Source organism: Cetorhinus maximus, chromosome 19 (genome assembly GCF_964194155.1).
Source record: "Cetorhinus maximus chromosome 19, sCetMax3.hap1.1, whole genome shotgun sequence".
In the NCBI taxonomy this organism is placed as follows: Eukaryota; Metazoa; Chordata; class Chondrichthyes; order Lamniformes; family Cetorhinidae; genus Cetorhinus; species Cetorhinus maximus.
Genome location: NC_135897.1, coordinates 30,049,345 through 30,075,087, shown reverse-complemented (window position 1 = coordinate 30,075,087; position 25,743 = coordinate 30,049,345). Strand labels below are relative to the sequence as shown.

General features: G+C 41.0%; 1 protein-coding gene across 4 annotated transcripts in view; it reads left to right on the top strand.

The window, feature by feature from the left end:
• Positions 1–25,743, top strand: part of gigyf2 (GRB10 interacting GYF protein 2) — a 168,296-nt gene that overhangs the window by 69,403 nt on the left and 73,150 nt on the right. For all 4 annotated transcript variants that reach the window (XM_078563647.1, XM_078563645.1, XM_078563646.1 and 1 more), the window contains 6 exons: positions 8,539–8,715; positions 17,226–17,425; positions 19,264–19,408; positions 21,075–21,239; positions 22,260–22,432; positions 22,936–23,095. In XM_078563647.1, the coding sequence (XP_078419773.1) occupies positions 8,539–8,715; positions 17,226–17,425; positions 19,264–19,408; positions 21,075–21,239; positions 22,260–22,432; positions 22,936–23,095 (1,020 nt within the window). The remainder of the gene's footprint in view (positions 1–8,538; positions 8,716–17,225; positions 17,426–19,263; positions 19,409–21,074; positions 21,240–22,259; positions 22,433–22,935; positions 23,096–25,743) is intronic.

The window sequence follows — 25,743 nt, the reverse complement described above, 5'->3', positions numbered from 1 at the left end:
AGAAGATGAACTCGAGGGCATAGCCTCAATTCAAAGACTGATCCTTATAAACCAGGATGCTTAAGTTAACTGAGCAGCCTGCCAGAGAACCTGTGCCCAATGGCACAGAGCATGAGGGAATCCAGCTTTAGCTTGTGTGGGGTCATCCAGCAAGGTGTTGAGACCATAGAGTAAGTGGTCAGCTCTACGAACACTGCAGGATTGTTTGATTTTGTTGACAGATTGGACAGCTTCGTCGGGAGCTCACACTGCTGCCATCATGGTTATAGGGTCTCATCTCTCCTTGGTTCAAGTGCCCTCAGAGGATGATCAAGCACCTCCCATGTCACAGACTCCTCAGTCAGGAAAAATACTTTGCAGGACCATTAGAATAGGTTAATGATCATGGAGGTTAGGCGCAAAGGGATTGTAATAAGGTGATTTAATTTTAATATGAAGAGGGAAAAGTTATAGCCCAGAATTTGCAGTACCTTCTCTTATTATTGGGTAGAACTGATTTCTGCACCTGTACATGTGCAGTTAAATGTGGAAATTCAGAAGTTGCTGTCAGAGAGACTACTTCCCTGTGGAGTGTGCTGTTCAGCCTTCACAGATGGAATCAACACGGAATCATTGATTTAACATGAGCTTCAACTAATTGCTCACTATTCTAGCTGTAAAGACTGATGAAAAAGTTAAGCCTTGATCAGCCAGGAATAACTGAGTTTGTAATGATGCACTATGCTCCTGAACAACCCCCTTGTCCCTCAAAGTAGTTTTGAGTGTTTAACTGTGACGTCTCTTCCATCAGAAGAAAGTTTAAATGTTGCCAATGTTAAAAAAATGTTTTTTTAAATGATATAGGTAGCAAAAGGGACGAGGCCATGCAGGCTGAGTTCAGAGAAGTAGGAAAGAGATTAGCAAACAGGACCTCAAAGGTAGTAACCTACAGATTACCTCGAAAGCCATATGCTAGTGAGTATGGAAATAGGAGAATATACCAGATGAATGCTTGGTTGGAGAGATGGTGCAGGAGGGTGGGCATCAGATTACTAGGCCATTGTGACCGCTTCTGGGGAAGGTGGGATCTGTACAGGTTGGACAGTCTGCACCTGATTAAGACTAGGACAAATGCCCTGCAGAGAGATTTGCTATTGTTGTTGGGGAGGGTTTAAACTAAATTGGGGGATGGGAGTCTGAGGGCAGATTCAGATAGGACAAATTCAGAGCAGGGAGCGGGAGACAGAAAATTAGTGGGTGACTGAAAGACCGAAGAAGCAAAGGTTAAAAGGTTTACAGCACAGGAATTTGGCAATGTTAAAAGGTATTTATTTAAATGCAAGGAGTATACCTAACAAAGCCAATGAGCTGAGGGTACAGATAGACACATGGCAACGTTATATCACTGCTATAACAGAAACTTGGCTTAAAGAGGGGAAAAAATGGCAGCTCAGCATCCCTGGATATAGAGTTTTCAGGCTAGAGAGGGGGCTAAAAAAAGCTGAGGGGGTAGCATTATTGGTTAAAGAATTAATTACAGCAGTGAGGATGAATGATATACTAAATGAATCATAAAATGAGGCCATATGAGTTGAACTCAGGGATAAAAAGAGGGCAACCACATTATTAGGAGTGTACTATAGACCCGTAAATAGTGTGACGGAGATAGAAATTTGCCCACATATTTGCCCTTCTGAGTGCACAAATAATAGGGCAATAATAGTTGGGGACTTAAACTCTCCTAATATCAACTGGGATATGATCAGTGTAATAGGCACAGAGGGCACAAAATTCTTGAACTACATTCAAGAAACTTTTTTAGCCAACACCTAACAAGCCCAATGAGGGGGAGTGCAATTCTAGATTTAATATTAGGAAATGAAGCTGGGCAAGTTGATGAAGTAGCAGAGGGTGACCATTTTGGAGATAGTGACCATAATACAGTTAGAATTAACATAATTAATGTATGGAAAAGGATAAAAATAGAACTGGAGTAAATGTTCTAAATTGGGGAAAGGCAAATGAAGCTGAGAGGTAATCTGGTGAAAATGGACTGGTTACAGCTACTTGAAGGGAAATCTTATGCAGAGAGTGCACAAGTGAAAACTTGTGTTTTGATGCTAAAAATGTGGGCAGCATTCTCAATGAGTATTTTGTTTCTGCCTTCACAAAGGAGAAGGATGAAGCAGATATTATAGGTAAAGAGGAGGACTGTGAAATATTAGGTACAATAAGCATAGGATGTACTGGAGGAACTGGAGGATTCATAATTGGTTCAGCGACAGGAAACAAAGGGTTGATGTTTTTTGTGAATGGAAAATGGTTTCCAGTGACATTCCACAGGGCTCAGTTTTGGGTCCCTTGCTGTTTGTTGTATATAATAATGATTTGGACTTAAATGTGGATGGCATGATTGGGACATTGGCAGGTGACAAAAAATTGGCCATGTAGTTGATGGTGAAAAGGATAGCTGCTGTCTCTGGAATGATATCAGTGGTTTGTTTGAGTGGGTGGAAAAGTGCAGATGGAATTCAATGCAGAGAAGTGTGAGGTAATGCATTTGGGAAGGGCAAACAAAGCTAGGGATTACATAATAGATGGGAGGATATTGGAAAGCGTAGAGGAAATGACAGACCTTGATGTGCATGTTCACAGGCCCCTGAAGATGGCAGGACAGGAGGATAAGGTGGTAAAGAAAGCACATGGAATGCTTTCCTTTATTGGATAAGATATAGAATACAAAGGCAGGGATGTAATGATGGAACTGTATAAACCACTGGTAGGCCACAACTGGAATTTTGTGTGCAGTTCTGGTCGCCACATTATAGGAAAGACACAGTTACTCTGAAGAGAGTATAGAGGAGATTTACAAGAGTGTTGCCAGGGCTTGAAAATTGAGGAAAGACTGAGGTGTACAAGATTATGAGGGGCCTAGATAGAGTGGACAGGATGCCCTGTTTCCCCTAGCAGAGAGGTCAATTACCAGGGGGCACAGATTTAAGGTGACCGGTAGAAGGATTAGAGGGGTCATGAGGAAAAACTTCTTCAACCAGAGGAGGTGGTTGCTTGGAATTCACTGCCTGGTTTGGTGGTGAGGCAGAAACCCTCATCTCATTTATAAGGTATCTGGATCTGCACCTAAAGTGCTGTAACATGTAAGGCTATAGTCCACGTGCTGGAAAGTGGGATTAAAAGGGCAGCTAGTTTTTAATTTTTATTTTTCGGCTGGCACAGACATGTTGGGCTGAATGGCCTCTTTCTGTGCTGTAACTTTTCTATGGTTCTAAATCTAGCAGAGTGTATCTGATGAAGGGTCATATGCTCTCCGCAGATGCTGTCAGACTTGCTGAGTTTTTCCAGGTATTTTTGTTTTTGTTCTAGATTTCCAGCATCCGCAGTATTTTGCTTTATCAGAGTGTATAATGTGGCTGATCTGCAACTCCAAGTTTCCCATAGTGTTCAAAATTAAAATCTACCTCTTGGACTAAGTGGCATTGCCCAAGAAAGCACATCTACTTTATGTTGCTTTTATTGTCCCCATGGGGGCAGTTCCAGTATTTCTCGGAAGTCTGCAATTTTCCCTGCTTTGTACAGTCACAGCAAGGACAAATTAAGGGTTATTCTCATAGCATAGTGATCCTACAAAACTCCGATCACCTGACCCTGCTTTTGTTTTTGTCCTGCTGTAGTGAATCTGTTCAGCCAGAAGCTTTGATCAAAATTGCAAGGTGCGAATTTGTACTGTGTAGACATAATATCATGCAGTTCTCCCACTTGGAAGCTGTACAATAATAAACTGAAATACTCTGTCTACCTGTAAGGATTAAAGACTTGACTGGCCATTGGACTACTGAAACTGATGAGAGCTCAGAGTTCAGGAATTCTGTCTGACCTCTTGTGTGACTAGCATATTTAGATTCAATCTCTAATAAATAACTTTCAAATTTGGTACCTGCATGTTTGGAATTTTTGGGTTCAGTATATGAGCTAACTTGCATCACAGCTTTGAACAATATCTGCCGTAAAGCTGTTTAAATAGCCAATGTTCTTATGATCCTAACTTGCTTAGATAAGATACTGAAAAGTGGGCAAAGTATATCTTCATTCAAAAAATGTTCACTACTTCACCCAAAATTGAGTAGTATATGTATAACAGCTGCTATAACATATGATTCCGTTTTGGATAATTTTTTTGTCAAAAGATGCTGTACAACCAATGCTGAACTTGCTTTGTGTGCAAATTTCTTTGTGTTCAACCAAAAACAAGCACTTGAAGAAAACATTGTATACAAACCTACATTAGGACTAAAATGTTTTTCTGTCACTGTCTAAACGTTCACTGATAATTCGGGTTCTTGACCATTGCACTTTAATCCTCATTACAAGCATTTGGTCAGAAATCAGGGTATTCTAACTCATATTGGTTGCCACATGCATTGTAAGAGTGTACTTTAAAGAATAACAAAAGCAGCATTCTATTCGTCTTTTCTTTGAATGCAGTGGTTTTGATTAATACCATGGGCCACAATTTACCGTAGCAGGGCATCTAATGGCCATTAGGTAGATTTATTCCTACAGCTTTCAGCTCCAAAACATTTTTCCAAAACAAAGTTGCTATAAGTGAGCTGGTAATGGTGCTGTGAGTGAAATCTGGGACTTGAGCGAACAGGGCAACCAACAGGGTATTTCCATAATCAATGAGATTTAATGATTTGGAAATAAACACAGGAAGGACAGATGACAAAGGTGAATTCAATGTCAAATCAGCCATACAAGGCAAACCCGAGTGGGGAAAAGAAGATTGGAATGAGAGGAAAAAGTAAAGAAAAAAAATGGAAAATTTAAAATTTGACTGAAGGGGTGAGACTCCACATTTGCAACAGTTAAGAAAACGGATATAATTAACATATAACATTAAAAAGTGTAATTATGCTTGCAATGATGAGACTTGACTTTCAGTGGCAAGATTAGTGCGCAAATACAGCAGGTTCACCTTTTTAAAATGGGGCAGGTTGAGGATGAGATGCCGTTTTTGGAACAGTGTGACACAAACAGCAACTTTTAGATATTAATATTTAACTACACATCTCTTTGCCTGATGTTGGACCATTTATTCATAAGTAACAGTACCATTAACTTTGCTAAAAGCAAAAAACTGCGGATGCTGGAAATCCAAAACAAAAACAAAAATACCTGGAAAAACTCAGCAGGTCTGGCAGCATCTGCAGAGAGGAGCACAGTTAACGTTTCGAGTCCGAATGACCCTTCAACAGAACTAAGTAAAAATAGAAGAGAGGTGAAATAGAAGCTGGTTTAAGGGGGAGGTGGGGGGCGGAGGTGGGACGAGTAGAGCCAGTGATAGGTGGAGATAACCAAAAGATGTCACAGACAAAAGGACAAAGAGGTGTTGAAAGTGGTGATATTATCTAAGGAATGTGCTAATTAAGGGTAGAAAGCAAGACAAGCAAGGTACAGATTGTCCTAGTGAGGGTGGGGTGAAGGAATCAAAAAAGGCTAAAAGGTAGAGATAAAACAATGGATGGAAATGCATTTAAAAATAATGGAAGTAGGTGGGAAAAGAAAAATCTATATAAATTATTGGGAAAAAAAAAGGGGGGGGAGAATCGGAAAGGGGGTGGGGATGGAGGAGAGAGTTCATGATCTAAAATTGTTGAACTCAATATTCAGTCCGGAAGGCTATAAAGTGCCTAGTCGGGAGTTGAGGTGCTGTTCCTCCAGTTTGCATTGAACATCACTGGAACATTGCAGCAGGTCAAGGACGGACATGTGGGCATGAGAGCAGGGTGGAGTGTTGAAATGGCAAGCGACAGGGAGGTCTGGGTAATGCTTGCGGACAGACCGAAGATGTTCTGCAAAGTGGTCACCCAGTCTGCGTTTGGTCTCTCCGATGTAGAGGAAACCGCATTGGGAGCAACGAATGCAGTAGACTAAATTGAGGGAAGTGCAAGTGAAATGCTGCTTCACTTGCAAGGAGTGTCTGGGCCCTTGGACAGTGAGGAGAGGGGAAGTAAAGGGGCAGGTGTTGCACCTTCTGCGGTTGCATGGGAAGGTGCCGTGGGAGGGGGTTGAGGTGTAGGAGGTGATGGAGGAGTGGACCAGGGTGTCCCGGAGGGAACGATCCCTGCGGAATGCCGCCAGGGGGGGTGAAGGGAAGATGTGTTTGGTGGTGGCATCATGCTGAAGTTGGCGGAAATGGCGGAGGATGATCCTTTGAACGCGGATGTTGGTGGGGTGATAAGTGAGGACAAGGGGGACCCTATCATGTTTCTGGGAGGGAGAACAAGGTGTGAGGGCGGATGTGCGGGAGATGGGCCGGATACGGTTGAGGGCCCTGTCAACCACCGTGGGTGGAAAACCTCGTTTAAGGAAGAAGGAGGACATGTCAGAGGAACTGTTTTTGAAAGTGGCATCATCAGAACAGATGCGACGGAGGCGAAGGAACTGAGAGAATGGGATGGAGTCCTTACAGGAAGCGGAGTGTGCAGAGCTGTAGTCGAGGTAGCTGTGGGAGTCGGTAGGCTTGTAATGGATATTGGTGGACAGTCTATCACCAGAAATTGAGACAGAGCGGTCAAGGAAGGGAAGAGAAGTGTCAGAGATGGACCATGTGAAAATGATGGAGGGGTGGAAATTGGAAGCCAAATTAATAAATTTTTCCAGGTCCAGACAAGAGCATGAAGCAGCACCAAAGTAATCATCGATGTACCGGAGAAAGAGTTGTGGGAGGGGGCCGGAGTAGGACTGGAACAAGGAATGTTCCACATACCCCATAAAGAGACAGGCATAGCTGGGGCCCATGCGGGTACCCGTAGCCACACATTTTATTTGGAGGAAGTGAGAGGAGTTAAGGAGAAATTGTTCAGTGTGAGAACAAGTTTAGCCAGACGGAGGAGAGTAGTGGTGGATGGGGATTGTTCGGGCCTCTGTTCGAGGAAGAAGCGGAGAGCCATCAGACCATCCTGGTGGGGGATGGAGGTGTAGAGGGATTGGACGTCCATGGTGAAGAGGAAGCAGTTGGGGCCAGGGAACTGGAAATTGTTGATATGATGTAGGGTGTCAGAGGAATCACAGATGTAGGTGGGAAGGGACTGGACAAGGGGGGAGAGAATGGAGTCAAGATAGCAAGAAATGAGTTCCGTGGGGCAGGAACAGGCTGACACGATCGGTCTGTTGGTACAGTCCTGTTTGTGGATTTTGCGTAGGAGGTAGAAGCGGGCCGTCCGAAGTTGGGAGACTATCAGGTTGGAAGCTGTGGAAGGAAGATCTCCAGAGGAGATGAGGTCAGTAACAGTCCTGGAAACAATGGCTTGATGTTCAGTGGTGGGGTCATAGTCCAGGGAGATGTAGGAGGAAGTGTCTGCGATTAACTTTGCTGTTGTTTTGGCAGCAAATTCTATGTGTTTGTTTCATTTTTTTGAATTTTTTCAATATATGGGAATGTCTAGAAAACAACTGTTTAGCTCACCTACCATCCTGTAGTCACATGCTCCAACAGTGGAGTTTTGGCCAATCATGGCAGTCAATTGTGTCTACAACAGACACAAAACCCCATTGGTGGAGAGCTTTCGACACCATAGGTTCAAAATCACCAGACCTTCCAAGCAGGTTATGCTTCTTTTCATGCCTGAAATTACTTACAGTATCGCACAATATTATTTCAAAGAAATCGAATCTTCATTTTAATCAGTCAATGCTAACTGCTTCCACCTCCGAAAATTGTTCCGTCGATTGGCTCCCAATAAAATATTGTTTTATGTAGGTTAATTTTGAATTGAATTGCAGGCTGTGCCCAATGGTTCTACTGTTCTGGACCAGATGAAATAGCTCAACATGATCTATATTATCTTGTTGCTTTAAAATTCCTAAAAACAGCAATAAATTACTTTCCAGCCATTTTCCAGTCAGAGCATGCTAATTGTATAATCTCCCATAATCCAATTCCTCAATTCCCTTGGTCTCTTTTTCAATGGCTGTAATATCCCTTTTACACAGTGGCAACCAGAAAATATAGACAGCTTTCAAAATGTTGAGGCATATGGGCAAAATTGGTTAGCCTGCGAGAGTCATGTGTTTGTGGATGCTAAACCAGAAGATTTTTTGATCTGATCTCTATTCCTGAATTTGGGCTGCACTTGAACGATCCCCTTTAAAATGTTGTTAGTGTAATCAAACTCCACTCGATAATAAATCTATGAGCAAGTACAACAGTAAGATGGCTATCATTCCTGTCATCTGCCTGCTGAACCAGACTGTAAGACTATGGACGCTGAACCTTATTTACTGTACATTACAAGTAACAGAATATTGTAATTGGGGAGCAGTATTTTTTACTGTGTCACCTGTTAACCTGCTAATCATTGATTTGTGTTAACCACATAAATCCCAATTCAGTTTGGATGTCCTGTGTAATTATGTGGAGAACTACGGTCATGTATATTATTGGCCAGTTCCTATCAGTAAAAGAGGATCCCACCTACAAGTCTCCCAAGTTTTACATTTGAATAGAGTGCCTAAAGAACTTTACTTTCTTGTATCTAGGAAGACCAACTTTTGAAGAAATGGGATCATCATCAACAAGGAAACATGAATTCACCCGTTCAGAGAGTGAAAACTGGCGGATCTGCAGAGATGAGCAGAATGGAGAGGATGATGATGGAGGTTGGCGTTTAGCAGGGCCTCGTCGAGAAGGTGACAGGTGGCAGCCTCATAGCCCAGGTGTGTGAACTGAATACATTTTTTGGCCAGCTAACGCTAAAGGGTTGCGTGGCATCTGCCATGCTGTACTTAATACATTAAATTAGAGGGTGCACAGTGGGCTCTGACTTTATTCCAATTGGGGGATGGGGTCAAATGGCTGCATAGAAGAAACCTCATAACTTATTGTACTGTGCACAGTTTTGGTCCCCTTACTTGAGGAAGGATGTGGTTGCATTGGAGGCGGTTCAAAGGAGGTTCACTAGATTGATTCCAGAGATGCGAGGCTTGTCTTATGAGGAGAGATTGAACAGTTTAGGCTTATACTCGCTAGAGTTTAGAAGGATGAGAGAGATCTAATTGAGATATATAAGATGTTAAAGGGTATAGTCAAAGTAGATATGGAGTGGATGTTTCCCCTTGTGGGGCATTCTAGAACAAGAGGCCATAGTTTTAGGCTAAGGGGTGGTAGATTTAAATCAAAGATGAGGAGGAATTACTTTTCTCAAAGGGTGGTGAATCTGTGGAATTTACTACCTTGGAGTGCAGTGGATGCTGGGTTGCTGGATAAATTTAAGGAGGAGATAGACAGATTTTTAATTAGTAATGGGTTGAAAGGTTATGGAGCGAGGGTGGGAAATTGGAGTTGAGGCCGAAATGAGATCAGCCATGATCGTATTGAATGGCAGGGCAGGCTCGAGGGGCTGAATTGCCTACTCCTGCTCCTAGTTCTTATGTTCTTATGAATGAAAAAATAAATTTAAAGGTAGCATTTTAAAATGTTCAACACAAACTTTGTTAGAACAGCAGCTTGAGGTATGTCAGGTGTCAAGGCTGCTTTATAAATTGAAAGTGCTGGGTGAAGAATATGATGAACTCATTGAAACTAGATGGAAATAGCTAAATTATCAAAATTATAATACGTATATACTATTCCGAAGTTAAATATGTTAATCTTTTGCCAATCAGATTATTTCATTAGAGATTACCTTCCTTGCAGAATATAAATTAAAGGATCATTCTAATTAGTTTAGCTCCACTAGATTTCTGTACATAATGGTTTGATATTTAGTCTTACTGCAAACATAGTGGCTCCAGGTTATTAATGTAAGGTACCACTGAGAGTGACAACATTAATTGGAATTGCACCAAGCGGTGCTGTGATGTCACATTGCATGTTAACTGCAGTGGAACTGAGGAAATGTTCAGTGATGCCCTGTTGCATCAAACTGTAGGTTAATTCTGCATGCAGTTGCTAACTTTTACCACTTGATGGCTCCACACCTATCCATTTGCTGGAGCACAAATGCATTGATCTGGAATCTAGATCATACTGGGCCTCTGGCTGCATGCTCACAACACTGCCTTCTTGTGGATCATAGCCTATTTTTACCTGTTCTACCTGTGAACTCCTGCAACTTGTTGAGACTTTGGTCACTTGACTCTGAAACTATGGAAGCATTGGCTCACTTGCCAAGCAGGGATAGGAACATGGTTATAGTGCAATCTGCAGTAGACCAAAGGAAGTAGGTGACTTGTACCTGTGTGAATAGGCAGCAGGGAGCTGTATTTAGATGAGCAGTGGACCATGTAGCATCAGCTCAGCTGTGGATGTGGTATGCTATTTTAGCTTTCTCAGCTAAGAAATCTCAGAGCCTTAGGTTGAATATTGTTTCTCCTGTGTCATTGGTTGCAGCAGTGGGTAGCTAATCACAGATTATGTTAATGCCTCCTTACAGGCCCGTAGAATTTCCCCAGCCCAGCTTTTCACCTCGGGCTGGGGAAATGCAAGTTTGGTCCATTTCCGACTTCCGAAACCTGAGCCTTTCTCTGAACTGAATTCCCACCATATTTTAGTCTGAGTGACATGGGTGGGGAGGGGTCGGGTTTTGTGAGATGCAATGCCATGCAAAATGAGTATGAGTGCGAAAGGGGCTGGTTATTGTTGTGTTTCTGGCTTCTTTATGTATACTCACCAATCTCTCTCACAGGATTGGTAAACTATAAGCAAGTTTGATTTATTTGAAGGCTACAACTAATATATATACATTACAGGGTAGCTCAATGGACAGATGTACTCTCTGGATTCAGCAACCACTATTACAGCAACAGCTACACTCACTGCTGGTCAGATGCTGCTTTACATCCTGGTTCCGCGGCGTGCACATCATTTGCATATTCTCTTTGTGATATTGCAACATCTCTATTTTCCCCCAAGATAATATTACATTCGTTAAGACTATTGTGAAAACAATTTACACAAAAGATGGATCTCATCATTTAAGAGTTTACATCTGTATAAAGTGTAGGTGGTTCACTAATTCCCTCCCCCCCCAGCCCCCAAGATCTTGTAATAGATCTAGACTTATCACTTTAGTGCTCTGGACTCGTGGATGCATTGGCACCCTGTGTATTATTGGAATATTGAATGTGAAAGACCAGCATGAACACAATTTAACTTTGAGTTCACCTTTGGGTGTGTTATAGACACATTTGGAGTTCTGGGTGTTCTACAACTGGCCAGTCTCTTACCTGGCTTCTGTTTCTCCTTAACGTTGCCCTATTTGGTGTTGTGATCTCATAGGATCTAGGCTCGCTGCACACTTTAGATACTTCCACATGTTACATCCTGGGGTGTATGACCCTAACCTTTTGTCTTACGTGCAGAAATATCAAAGTGAGTGTCTCGTTCTAGTTCGAATCGTTGGATTGCAGTTGTGATAAAGCTTTGGAGCCAAATGCACTTGGCTTTCCATATTGCAAAATACATGCTTCTAACCCTTTGAGATGCATTGACCTCTAAGACTGTCTCCTTTCTTGGGTCGTAGTAGTGCAGAACACATGTCTCTTCTGACAATGCCTGTTCAAGTGTTTGAACACGTGTTGATGGTGGTCCTGCCATATGTATGAAACACTCTTCCTTAACAGCTCTCTAAGTGATGATCTATCAGCAAAATTGGGTATGTTTGGTGCTAAGAAGTTCAAGAATCTGAGGCATCTGTGCAAGTCTTCTCTGTCCTGGTATCACACATCTTCAAGTTTGCCTGGTTCAGAACAGATCCCAGAACTCGAATAAATAGAGCCGAAAAAATTAATCTGATCCACATTCACCTGGCATTTCTTGCTGTTGAAGAAGAGTCCTTCATGACAAGCTGCTACCATTAGTGAATTTAAGCTTTGGTCATGCTCTTCTTTGCTTTTGCTTATTATCACAATGTCATCAGCAATGCATACGCATTCAGGAACATTCTCTAATTCTGTCCATGTGCTGCTGCTGAAACAGATCCTGACTGTTGGAGAAACAAAAAGGAAGCAGTATCTTCCAAATTGTGTCCTGAAAATGGTGATTTCTTAAAATCCCCCTGACGAATGAACCAACCAATATCCGTGTTTGGTGTCTAATTTCAAGAAAAACTTTGCTTTTGTGAATTTGGGATTGAATTCCTTAATGTTGGGATCTTGTGGGCACCTCTTTTAGAGTGAGAATTCGATATCTTGGGTCAAAGCATACTCTGTGCCATCATCTTTTGGTATGCACGTGATAGAGCTGTACCAGTCGATATGCTAATACACATGACAGATAATGCCATTACATTGCAAGTGATCTAACTCGCTCTTAATCTTCTCCTATATGTGCACGCTGCACTTTCTAGGAGGTTCGATCAACGGGATTGAATCTTTTCTGAAGTGTAGTACAGTTGTACTCTGAAATTTCCTGCAGCGTCAAATCTTTCTGGGAATATGGTAGCCTCATGTATGGTCATATGTTGAGTTCTGTAAATGCTGGTAGCCCTGCAACTGCTGGTCCGCTTGTGTCCCCCAGGTAGACCACTTGTGGTTTCCATGCAGACTTGCCATAGCTTAATTTCAATATCAACATACTGATACAATGAATGGGTGATCCATTGTATGGAGTTAGTTTGGCTGTCATAGGTTGTATCATTGACTGCCAACTGTCCAGGTACATATCCTTCAAGATTCTGACTGGTGAAATGTTCATGCTAGCCCCTGTGTCGACTTTGGAATTGATTATTTGCTGCTTTTCTACGATGCTGTTAGTAGCAAAAGCCTCTATCTGTGTGACTTTGTGAATGTGACACAATGTGTGGACAATGTGGAAAGCCTGTTTGCTTTCTGGTTGAAGATTTCTCCACTCTGAATCTTCACCCTTGTCTGTCTGGCTGCTAACCTTGTGTGTGCTTATGTTTATTTGGATCTCTGGCATATTTCCTGTTGTTGCTGCCAGTAAACTGCATATAGTTCTGTTTGATTGTATCTTATTGTAACCTCCAATCGCACATCTGGAAACTGATTTCCTGCATTGACAAGCCCAGTGTCCTCTTACTTTGCAAAGGCCTTGAGATGCAGCTTCGTGGTGGGTGCAGGAGACCGCACTTCTCATATGGCTTGCATGTTTTCTTTATCATGGCTACCGTGCCAATACTGGAGCTGCATCCAATGCTGCAGATGTTGTCCAGCCACAATGGCTTCATATTTTCTGCCAACTTCTAGCAGCCTGTCAATACCATGATCTTTTTCTTCAAAAGGTATTTTTGGAAGGCTTCAATCGTCATTGAAGCTATGACTAGCTCCATCATCCATTCAGACAGCTCAGCTTCTGAAAAACCGCGTCCTTGCCCTTATCACGGAGCTTGCTGACAAACTTCATGCTCTCGTCTGGATCTGGAAAAATTTATTAATTTTGCTTCCAATTTCCACCCCTCCATCATTTTCACATGGTCCATCAGTGACACTTCCCTTCCCTTCCTTGACCCCTCAGTCTCAGTTTCTGGTGATAGACTGTCCACCAATATTCATTACAAGCCCACTGACTCCCACAGCTACCTCGAGTACAGCTCCTCACACCCCGCTTCCTGTAAGGACTCCATCCCATTTTCTCAGTTCCTTTGCCTCTGTCGCATCTGTTCTGATGATGCCACTTTCCAAAACAGTTCCCCTGACATGTCTTCCTTCTTCCTTAACCGAGGTTTTCCGCCCACGCTGGTTGACAGAGCCCTCAACCGTGTCCGGCCCGTCTCCCTCACACCTTCCTCTCCCTCCCAGAAACATGATAGGATCCCACTTGTCCTCACTTATCACCCCACCAGCTTCCGCGTTCAAAGGATCATCCTCCGCCATTTCTGCCAACTTCAGCATGATGCCACCACCAAACACAACTTCCCTTCACAACCCCCCCCCAAAACCGGCGGCTTTCCGCAGGGATTGTTCCCTCCGGTATACCCTGGTTCACTCCTCCATCTCCCCCTACACCTCAACCCCCTCCCAATGCACCTTCCTATGCAACCGCAGAAGGTGCAACACCTGCCCCTTTACTTTCCCCCCTCCTCACCGCCCAAGGGCCCAAACACTCCTTTCAAGTGAAGCAGCACTTCACTTGCACTTCCCTCAATTTAGTCTACTGCATTCACTGCTCCCAATGCGGTCTCCTCGACATTGGAGAGACCAAACGCAGACTGGGTGACCGCTTTGCGGAGCACCTTCGGTCAGTCCGCAAGCATGACACAGGCCTCCCTGTCGCTTGCCATTTCAACACACCACCCTGCTCTCATGCCCACATGTCCGTCCTTGGCCTGCTGCAATGTTCTAGTGAAGCTCAACGCAAGCTGGAGGAACAGCACCTCATCTTCCGACTAGGAACTTTACAGCCTTCTGGACTTAATATTGAGTTCAACAATTTTAGATCACGAACTCTCTCCTCCATCCCCACCCCCTTTCCGATCCCCCCTTTTCCAATCATTTATTTTTAAATGTATTTCAATCTATTGTTTTATCTCCACTTTTTAGCCCATTTCGATCCCTTACCCCCACCCCACCCCACTAGGGCCATCTGCCACTAGCTTGTCTTGCTTGCTACCCTTAATGTCTCCATTAGCAGATTCCTTAGATAATATCACCACCCCTAGATATTGTCAAGACCCCTTTGTCCTTTTGTCTATGACATCTTTGGCAATCTCTTCTTTGCCTCCACCTATCATTGGCCCTTTATCCAGTTCTACCTGTCCCACCCCCCTCTACCAGCTTATATTTCACCTGATTTCTCTATTTCCTTAGTTCTGGTGATGAGTCATACGGACTCGAAACGTCAACTGTATTCCTCCCTGCAGATGTTGTCAGACCTGCTGAATTTTTCCAGGTATTTTTGTTTTTGCTGCTGACAAACTGATCAATTGATTCTTGTGGCTGTTGCCTGTAAGCCATCAGCTCTAATCAGTGTATTCTGAAGTTGACCTTTGTGAAGCTGCTCCTCCAGCATGTTCCACAGTTTAACAGGGTCCTTCTGATTCTCCTTGGAGAGGCCCGAAGTGTTGACTCTGTGCAACCCCTTGTTTCCAATGGGCTGTGTTTAATTTCTCCACTTATTTATCTGGTTTTTCTGATGGATAAATCTAAAAGCCTCATTCCACCCTTGTTTAAAAAGCTTAAATTTGGATAGGACTTTTGTGTCCTTCCAATTCATGTTGGGGAATTTGGTGATCATCTTTCTAATGTTCCCTGTCTTTTACAGACGCGATTTGTAACCTCTCTACTCCATGGAGAGATTCAGCAGTGCAGTGGCAGTTTTTATTTAAATTATATTTTGGCTGCAGTTCAGGTTTTCGTGATAATAAACTCAGTGGTCCTTTTTTCCCGTTTAGTCTTTTTTTTGGTTTTATGTGTGGTAATGACATCCGAGGACATCTCAATGGCCCTGCAGCTTTTCTCCCCGATTCAAAACCAATTGCAAAGTGCAATGCTGAACTCACTCGTTGCTCCCATCCACCACGATCTGGCAGTCTCACAATCAGGTACTCATTGTTCTGCAAAGTACTGTCTGTAGAGGTAATCTTCCTCCTGGGAATTCATTGTAAGTACAGCCTCTGCATTACACCAAATCTTGTCTGTGGTCTTCAAACTCAACGCTGTCACCATGTTGTGTTTCTGGCTTCTTTACGTAATCTCACCAATCACACGCACAGGACTGGTAAACTATAAGTAGGTTTGATTTATTTGAAGACTATAACATACACATATATATATGCGCACACACGCACACACATATATATATATATATATATATATACATCTACACACACACAAATCTATACATCCACACGTGCGTACGATACAGGATAACTTAACAGACAGGTCTACTGTAGGGATGGAACAACCACCATTACTCAACAGCAGCTGCAACAACACTCACACTCTACCTGACTGCTGGCCACAATCTGTTTTACATCTTGGTTCCTTGATGTACGCCATTTGCATATTCTCAAATAGAATATGCAGCTCAACTCCCAACGTCATTTCTCTGACCCCTAAACCTCACCCTCCCCATGTGCACCCCATGCCCCCTCATTTAATAGCATAGAGCTGTTGATAAACATGTGAACATGGGCACTTGCTGAATTAAATGGATCTGACATTAAACATTTGAAACCCAGCCAAGCATTCATAACAGAGTCAGGCGTAATAACAATCCCTTGGAAGTGTAAACAATAGAGTCTATTAGAAAACAATTTATTGAACAATAATCATGGCCGGTGCCGAATTGTGACGCTACAAAAGCCTGAAACTGAAGAAACAGATGGCATTTTTTTCCGCAGCCAGAACAGATGCCTTGTTGATCAAAACAATCCAAGAACAGGTGGTTGCTTTTTTTCTTAAATGTAAGCTGTTGAAAGTTTTTAAATTTAAAATAGCTCTGTTATTTAAGTTACTTCAGATCATCACACTAGAGATTCCAAGCCAAGTTTTCTTCAGTTTTCAATACATAAGAATATTTTTCCATATGGGAAAAGTACACTAATGCATCTCAACACTTAAAAAAACAGTGCTGGTCAATGTAATTGTCTTTTCAGGACAATCCCTATAATGAATCACTGCAATTAAAACATGGCTATATTACAATGTAAGATCTAATAGTGATATTTGATATTATTAACACTTACCTGTCAGAATGTTCCTGACTGCTCATCAGTAACAAACTCTATAACTCCTGGGCAGCTTTTATTTAAAAGATGTCTGAATAGGCATTTTGACTATTGAGAATTCTGACCCCTTCCTTGCTTGCCATTTGTGTAGTTATGTCATGCATTGGAGCAATTGTTATATTCAATGAAGGCATTTCTAAAGGAAGATCTGAGGCAAAACAGCTATAAAAGTATAAAAATGCGAAGGCAGAGAAATGGATAAAGTGTTGTCAATTGCAATTGCCATATAATTTTTTAATCTTATTTTTAAACATGTAAAGCCTGGTTGAAAATGCTTAATAAGATAGTGATCATAAATAGGAGCTAAGGTCAAGTTCTCATTCCTAATTGGGGTACTAAGGTTGATTGTGCTATCGCATCTACCCTGTGGAAATCAACGAGTTCAGCATATAAAGGGCATTGAACCTGAGACTTTTTTTGGTATGTGTTTAACGTCCCTTACTATTAATAGTGTTGCTGTTGAGCATTTATGTGATTTTAGCATTATTTAGTGTTCAAACTTTTTCCAAAATTTTTAACATGGGCCATGTTCGACAGGTTGGAGAGAAGCCACAGAACGCAGAAGACGGTTTGATTTTGATTATCGAGATAGAGATGATGAACGAGGTTACAGACGAGTGCGCTCTGGTAGCGGTAGTATGGATGACGAAAAGGACAGCTTGCCAGAATGGTGTCTAGAGGATGCAGAGGAGGAGATGGGAACTTTTGATTCTTCTGGAGCATTTATGTCCTTGAAGGTTGGGTAATTCTAATTTCTTGCATATGTCATAATTTGTCTAAGTCACTTTGTGAGGGAGCTTTTCTAATGATAGGTAACTTCATTCATGCCACTTGTTTGCAAATCTACATTTAGAAGCTAACACCAATGTTAATACTATCTGAAGCATTAGTGATTGACAGCTCTGATCTCAACACGGGATCCAAACCTGCCCACAAAAATGAGATTGGAAATAGCATTAGGGAAGCGTGCATTGGGGTATAGTTAAATGCCATGATTTGGTGGAAGTTCAGCAGGATCAATCAAAGTACCTGTTGCAAAAATAAAACTATATAGTGTAATAGTGTGTTAAGATTGGTTTTTGAGTCTGGAACTGAAGGATATTGCCTGGTCAGTGTTGCTTTTGTGTAAAAAAAAAGCTATGAATGAAGTTTAACATGCTATTACTGATTGGGAGTGTTTGTGGCTGAGGCTGAGCATCTTTCTTACACTGGTTGTTTTGTTCAAATATTACAGAATTACTAATGGCTTTAAATATGTACTTATGGTATAGAAAGAAACAACTTGTGTTTATATGAAGCTTTTCACGACCTCAGGGTGTGCCAAGTTTCTTCAGTCGATTAAGTACTTGTGATCCGTAGTTATAGTTTAATATAGGGATATATGATGGCCAGTTTGTGCAAAGCAAGTTCACTGAAAGAGCAATGAAATTAAACCCCTGAATAATCTGAACAATCTATGTTGGTTGATAGTAAATTTTCGCTAGAGGACCAGAATAGTCCTGTTCTTGAAATAATGCTAATGCCAAAGGATGTTTTACATCTGCTTGAATGAGAAAGACAGGCCTCAGAGCTCAGAGCACAGCACATTCTTAATACTGCAATGAGGTGTCATTCTAGTTTACGTTCTTAAGTCGAATGGAGTTTGAATCCATAATCTTCTGATTTAGTGAGTGCATTGCCACTGAGACCAGGCTATTAAAGATACACTTTGTGAATCTTCCTGACTTTGCTCTCCTTCACAACGTGCCCTTCTACCAATACCAGCCCCCACCCCCCTTCCAAACTTTCAGTAACTTAAATGTAACAGAGATGTTTTTCGTTTGATTACATCATAAATTTAAAGTTGTGCAGACCTGAATATTTGAATTTTTATTCATTTTGGGGATGGTTGTGTCATGACGAAGCTGACATTTACTTACCTATCCTGGGTTGCTGGGGAAGTGAAAGTGGGCCATCTTCTTGAACTACTGAAAGCAGTTTGAATGTGAGCAGCTTGCTAGGCAATTTCAGAGGGAAGGTAAGAGACAGGCATCAAAGTATGTAACTGATGTTGCATGTAGGCCAAATTGGGTGAGGATGACAAGTTTTGTTTCCTCAAAGACATTCATTAACCAGTTGGATCTTTACAACAATCTGTTGATAGACTTCTAAGTGTTGGATGGGAGATCGGAAGAACTCTCCTATTTTCCTTTGAGCCATGAAATGGGATCTTTTAGATTCACTTGAGAGAGTGGACGGGACCTCAGTTTAACATCTCATTCAAAAATGGCACTTATAACGATGCAGAACTTGCTGAAATGTCAGCATAGATTGTGGGTCAAACTCGAGGGGGGGCTTGAACCCCTAACTTTCTTACTTTGAGACATTGTGCTATCACTGAGCCAAGGCTGACCCCTAAAGGGAGAATATTAATGTCAGAGGAATTATATAATACTCTGCATTTTTGAATCCTTCTAGGATATAATTCTGCCAAAGTTTCAATATCTTGCCCTAGTGTTAAAAAGAACTTAACTGTTAAAGAAGATACTTAACCACGTATCTTATACTTTTTTGTGTTTTTGGTGCTGTTTTGTAGAAATCTCCCAAGGAGCCTATTCCAGAGGAACAGGAATTGGATTTTAAACAGATGGAGGACGGAGAGGAGAGATCAAATTCAGAGGACAGTGAGAAAGAAGAAGCTAAGGAACCTGATAAGAAAAACAAGAAAGAGACTGATGAAGGTTTTTATCAGTCATTCTTCACCCAAAAAGCTTTTGAAGTTATAAATGCAAATTTCTCACATCTGAACTCCATGATTTTCAGACAATTATGTACAATTACATAGTATACAGAGTGCAGAAACAGGCCATTTGGCCCAACCAGTCCACCCTGGAATTTATTCTCCACTCTAACCTCCTTTCTTTCCTTAACTTTATCAGTAAAATCAGATATTCTTTTCTCCCTCATGTCTATCTAGCCTTCTCTTAAACGTGTCTGTACAGTAGTATATACCTCAACTATTCCCTATAGTAGCAAATTCCACATTCTCGCCACTCTTTGGGCAAAGAAGTTTCTTTTGAATTCTGTGATTTGCTTGGTAACTGTCTTAAATAGTGAACTCTAGTTTTGCTTTATTGCGCAAGTGGAAACATTGTGCCTACTTGATCAAAACCTTTTGTACTTTTAAAAACTTCTATTAGGTTACCCCTCAGCTGTTTCCTTTTCAAGAGAAGGAAGACCCAGCTTGTTCAGTATTTCCTGATATAGCCTTGATACCTGGTACCATCCTTGTAAATCTTTGTTGTACCCTCTCCAGTGCTTCTGTACCCCTTCCATAATATGGAAACCGGAACTGCACACCATACCCCAAATGTAGTCTAAGCAAGGTTCAAAACAAGTTTAGTACAACCTTTCTACTTTTTATTTCTATCCCTCTGAAAATAAATGTTTATGGCTGGACAGCATTTTTATGGCCTTACTAACTTGCCGTAGCACTTTGAGTTATTTATTTGCACTGTAAGATCCCTTTGTTCCTGGAAACCATTTAGATTCGTATTTTCCAAATAAAGTGTGACCTCCTTATTTTTCTGATCAAAATTCCTAAGTGTTGAAATTAATTTGTCAATTATATCCATATTCTGCAAGTTTATTGTTATTGATAGGCATAACACACATAACTAAGCGAACCGTAATGCCTTCAGCCATTGAGTGGTAGGAAGGATGTGACTTATTTTCCCTCAGTTACCCACAAGTTTGTTTTCCAATTTAACTTGCTAACTTGACAACTTTCCCAGTTATGCTTTCTGCTTTCCTTAAACCCCTCTCCCAAAGACATTGGATTCTTGCTGGGATAGTTTTACAGCTGCCCTTGCACCTTGGTTGCATGGGAACCAAGGCAGATTTGATCCTTAAACAACATCCGCACATGGACACTTCCAGTACAGGTCTCTGGGGTACTGAGGCCAATTTGCCTGCATGTCTGCCTAATCTAAATTAACTCAGCATAGATTACATGGACCTTTTCGTATCCAAGTGTCCATGCAAGTCATTAATTTTTTTTTTTGATTCATTGTAGGAATGTGTGATTAATTGATCTCAAATTGAACTGCAATGTGGAAGCTTATGACTATGTACTACGTCCCACTTCCCCAGTGAAAGACCAAAATAGTAGCCTTTTCATCTTGTTTGGCTGAATGCACTTTCCAGAAGCTAGCTAAAGGCTATATTAGACAGACTTTAAGTAAATCATCTTCAAAGTAAATCATCTTAAAAGTATATGGGACAGGAAGCTAGGAATGGGGAAGAAGAACCCTGAATAATTTTTTTAAATTACTTGCTGAATTTAGACACTCTATGTAATATTGCCTATTACTTGTTGTGTATTGATAAATATTTATCATATTATAGAAACAAATAAAACAGAAGAGCCCAAAGACGTTTCCTGCACAAATTCATCGCCGCCCCCTTCAGAGCCTCAGATACCATTGGTTCCCAGCCCACCTAAAAAGGAAGAAAGCGTACCAGAAAAAACTGACAAAACTGAGGATGCACAACAAAGACCTGCCAGGGAAGGTATGAATTTATTTAAAATACTTAACTGACTAAAGTTTTGTAGCATTAGAACTGATGTAAAGCATGGTGTTCAGCCCGGTATTCTGACTTTTAAAGAGACAGCACTATGATAGGAAAATGTACTTGGAATTTTTTTTCCCCCTCCATCTAGTTCTATAATGTGAGAGCGCTCATCCCTCACTTCAAAAGGTATTCATTACCTGGCATAAACGTACAACAATGGTGACCTGTCATATTAGGAAGGAACATCTTTTGAGCTCCTTTTTGAGCCAGCTATTTTTTTAATTCATTCATGGGATGTGGGCTTTGCTAGCTTGGCCAGCATTTATTCCCCACCCCTAATCATAAACTTGGATAGGAATTGATAAATTAAAAATCTGTGTTATATCAAAATAACTAGGTTTTTAAAAATCATTAGTGCCATAGATAATGCACTTTTTTAGTTATGTACCTGCCAGATTTTGGATTTAACAGTTTTAAGAGTTTGGCATTCTAAATTATAAAACAGTTGGAACTAGCCTGCTTTGCTCAAATTCCACAAGATTCCCCACATTTCCAAATTCCAAGTCGGGTTATGTAAATTTTAACTTGATATAGATTTGCAGCTTGTTTTATTAGCAATAAAACAAAACTTTGTTTTAATTCTGCCTCTTGAGCATACCATGTTTTTCATTCATTTATTTCCCTGTTTGTAGCAGTTTTGATCCTACTAATTTCCCACTCCACCATCCTACATCTCTTTGCATGATGTCATGGTTGAATATAAACAAGATATTTGATTCTTATTGAAGTTCTTCATCTGCAAATGAGGAGTCTATGACTTGTGTTCAGAATTGTGAACTGTATACTATCTAATACAGGAGAATTAAAATTATTGGCGAATGCTGTTTTGTAATCATGTTTTTGTAAACAAAAGAGTGACAATATGGGAAGTAATTAATAGGAATCGATCAGTTTTCCAGTTGTTTGAACATATTATTTGAACAATCTACATATAAGCTTGCTGCTTTTGTGTTCCAGTGACGGATACCTCAACCGCCTCTTATCAAAAATCTTCAGTTCTATCTATTAACAGCACTACTACTACTGCTACTACAACTGCAGTGCCTCCCTCGCCTACAATCGCAGCTGTTGCAAAGCGGAGCATACCTCAGGATAATGATGATGATGAAGGGCTAAAACATCTTGAGCAGGTATGTAATGGGAACAGTTAATTGTGAAATTGCTCCATAATCATGTATCAAAGTCTTTGTCCAAAATTGAATTATTTTTCTCTTATACATCCCATATTGTAAATGAGCAGAATTCGCTCAGTTCACAGTACAAATAGAGAATGATAGAAATGTGTCATCTGCAGTTTCTAGAGTGTAACTTGTATTTCAGCTATGAGCTTCAAAAAAAAAAGCTTTACCATGAAATTTGTAACTAGCGATTGGCTTAACAATTAAAAGTGAACTGCTGAAAGTAGAAAACCAAATAATGTATGTGAGAGAAAAATAGGAAATGCTGGAAATGCTCTGCAGGTCTAGCAGCATTTCATCAGAACTGTATGGGCACTGAGGGCTTTTGGTGAAATGTAGTGCAAACAGTCCAGATTTGAACAAACAAAGGTATGCATGCCTGTTTAGGAGATTGAAACTGAACCCTTGTTGGTAAAGTCACTATTTTACATAATGAGAAAATCTCTCCCATTCAGGAAGCTGAGAAGATGGTAGCATCTTTGCAGGATAATGCCTTAGATGACGAAAGACTGTCAACACAAATTCAGGATAAACGAACTAAAGCTGCCACCTTGCCGTTGTCCCATGATGCTGCTATGAAGTGGTTTTATAAAGATCCACAAGGAGAAATACAAGGTATACACATCGGGATCACAAGTTTGCAATTTGCCAGATTGAAGTATGACATAACTTGTATTTCCCTACTCATTTTACTACTTTTAGCACTACTTTTATTACTGATTAAAACCAGCGCAGAGGAACTGGGAGTTTCACTGTTTAAAATCTGTGAGGAAGGAGTCGGGAGTTTCATTGTTTAAACACAGCGAGGAGGGAACTGAGAGCTTCGCTGTTTAAAATCTGCGAGGAGGGAGTCAGGAGTTTCATTGTTTAAACACGGCGAGGAGGGCACCAGGAGTTTCTCTGTTTAAAATCAGCGAGGAGGGAGTTGGGAGTTTCACTGTCTAAAATCAACAAGGAAGGAGTTGGGAGCTTCACTGTATAAGATCAGCAAGGAGGGAGTTGGGAGCTTCACTGTATAAGATCAGCAAGGAGGGAGTTGAGAGCTTCACTGTATAAAATCAGCAAGGATGGAGCCAGGATTGCAGCCGTTTCAGCTGCTGAAGAAATTTGAAAAAAAACAACTGTGACATCGAAGGAAACTAGTAAGTTGATTGGCCGGTAAGTGCTTGGTATAAGGGACAGTGTATTAGTTGCTAGCTTAAGACACCAGAGTTAAGGTATTTGTATAAATAAAAAGGACTAAAACTTAAAAATATAAAATAAAAATAAAGTAATTAAAATAAATACTTAAAGGACACTTCTGTGTAATCAAGAAATGTGTAACTTCTAGTACTAAGTGTACTAGCATTTAATAAGCACTAATTTGTAACATACATAAGAATTATTTTAAGTTAATGAAGAAAGTAATTAAATTAACTAAATAACATAAGTAATAATAGTCGGACAAGCAGGAGGAGCAAAAAGGAATGTAGTGGTAATAGGGCACAGTATAGTAAGGGGGATTGATGGTTCTCTGCAGCAAAAAGCGTGAGTCCAGAAGGCTGTGGTGCCTGCCCAGTGCCAGGACTCGGGATATTTGCTCAGGGCTGGAGAGAAACTTAACAGTGGGAGGGGGAGGATCCAATAGTCATGGTCCATGTAGGTACCAACAGGACAAAGACAAGGAAAGAGGTTCATCATAGTCAGTATGAGGAGCTAGGCTAAGAAGCAGAATCTCAAAGGTAATAATTTCTGGATTATTACCTGAGCTGTGTGTAAATTTGCACAAGGCAAGTAAGATTAGAGAGATGAATGTGTGGCTCAATGACTGGTGTGAGAGAAGTGGGGCACTGGCACCTGTACTGGGGAAAGTAGGGGCTGTACCATTGGGACGGTCTACACCTGAACCATGCTAGGACCAGTGTTCTTGTGAACTGCATAACTAGGGAAGTAGAGAGGGTTTTAAAGTACAGTGAGGGCCAGGGATCAAATGTGGGAAGGTGTGGTCTATCAAAGAGTAGAGACAAAGTAAGAGAGGAAGCTTAATATGGGAAATGATACACAGACCGTGACAGGAAGGGCACAATACAGAGAGTATAAATATAAGAGTAAATCAACAGATAAGGTGAGAGGTTATAAAAATAATATAAGGGCAAAACTAAAGGCTCTGTATCTGAATGCATGCAGCATTCGAAACAAAACAGGTAAACCGATAGATTGTACTTGTTTATCTCTTTTTGCACTAATACCCATTACAGAGACATGGCTGCAGGGTGGCATATATTGGGACTTGAATATTCAAGGTTATGTGACATTTAGGAAGGATAGGAAGTTCAGGAAAGGTGGAGGGGTGGCTCTGTTAATTAAAGACATCTTTAGTGCAATAGAGAGGGGTGACCCAATTTTAGGAAACCAGGATATAGAAGTGATTTGTGTAGAGATGAGGAATGATAAAGGCAAGAAGTCACTTGTGGGAGTGGTGTACAGGCCCCCTAACATATGGCATGACAGGATATCAAAGAAGAAATAGTGGAGCTTGTCAGAAAGGTATAGTGATTATCATGGGGGATTTTAATCTGCATAAAGACTGGAAAAATCAGATCAGCAAAAGCAGTGTAGATGACAAACTCATAGAGGGTTTTCAGGATAATTTCTTGGATTGTGTTCTGGAGCTATCCAGGGAGCAGGCTATACTAGACCTGGTATTGTGCAACAAGATAGGATTAATTAATGACCTCATAGTGAAGGCGCCCCGAGGTAGCAGTGATCATAATATAATTGAGTTTTGCATTCAGATTGAGGGAGAGAAGAGTGGGTCTAAGACTAGTATTTTAAATTTAAATAGGGGCAATTATGAGGGCTTGAAAACATGGCTCGCAAAAGTGAACTGGCAATTTAGGTTAAGGGATAGGCCAGTAGAGAAGCAGTGGCAGACATTTAAGGGGATATTTCAGAATACACACAATAAATATATTCCAACGAGAGAGAAATTCCGATGGGAGGACCCACCATCTGTGGTTAACGAAAAAAAGTTAAAGATAGTAACAAACTGCATATAGTTGTGCAATGATGGGTGGTAGGTCAGAAGATTGGACAAAATATAAAAAACAGCAAAGAATGACGGAAAGATTAATGAAGGAAAAATTAGAGTACGAGAGAAAGCTAGCTAGAAATATAAAGAAATAGTAAGGATTTATATAGATATTTTAAATAAAGAGGAGTTAACAAATGAGCGTTGGTCCTATAGAAATTGAATCTGGGCAATCAATGATGGAAACTAAGGA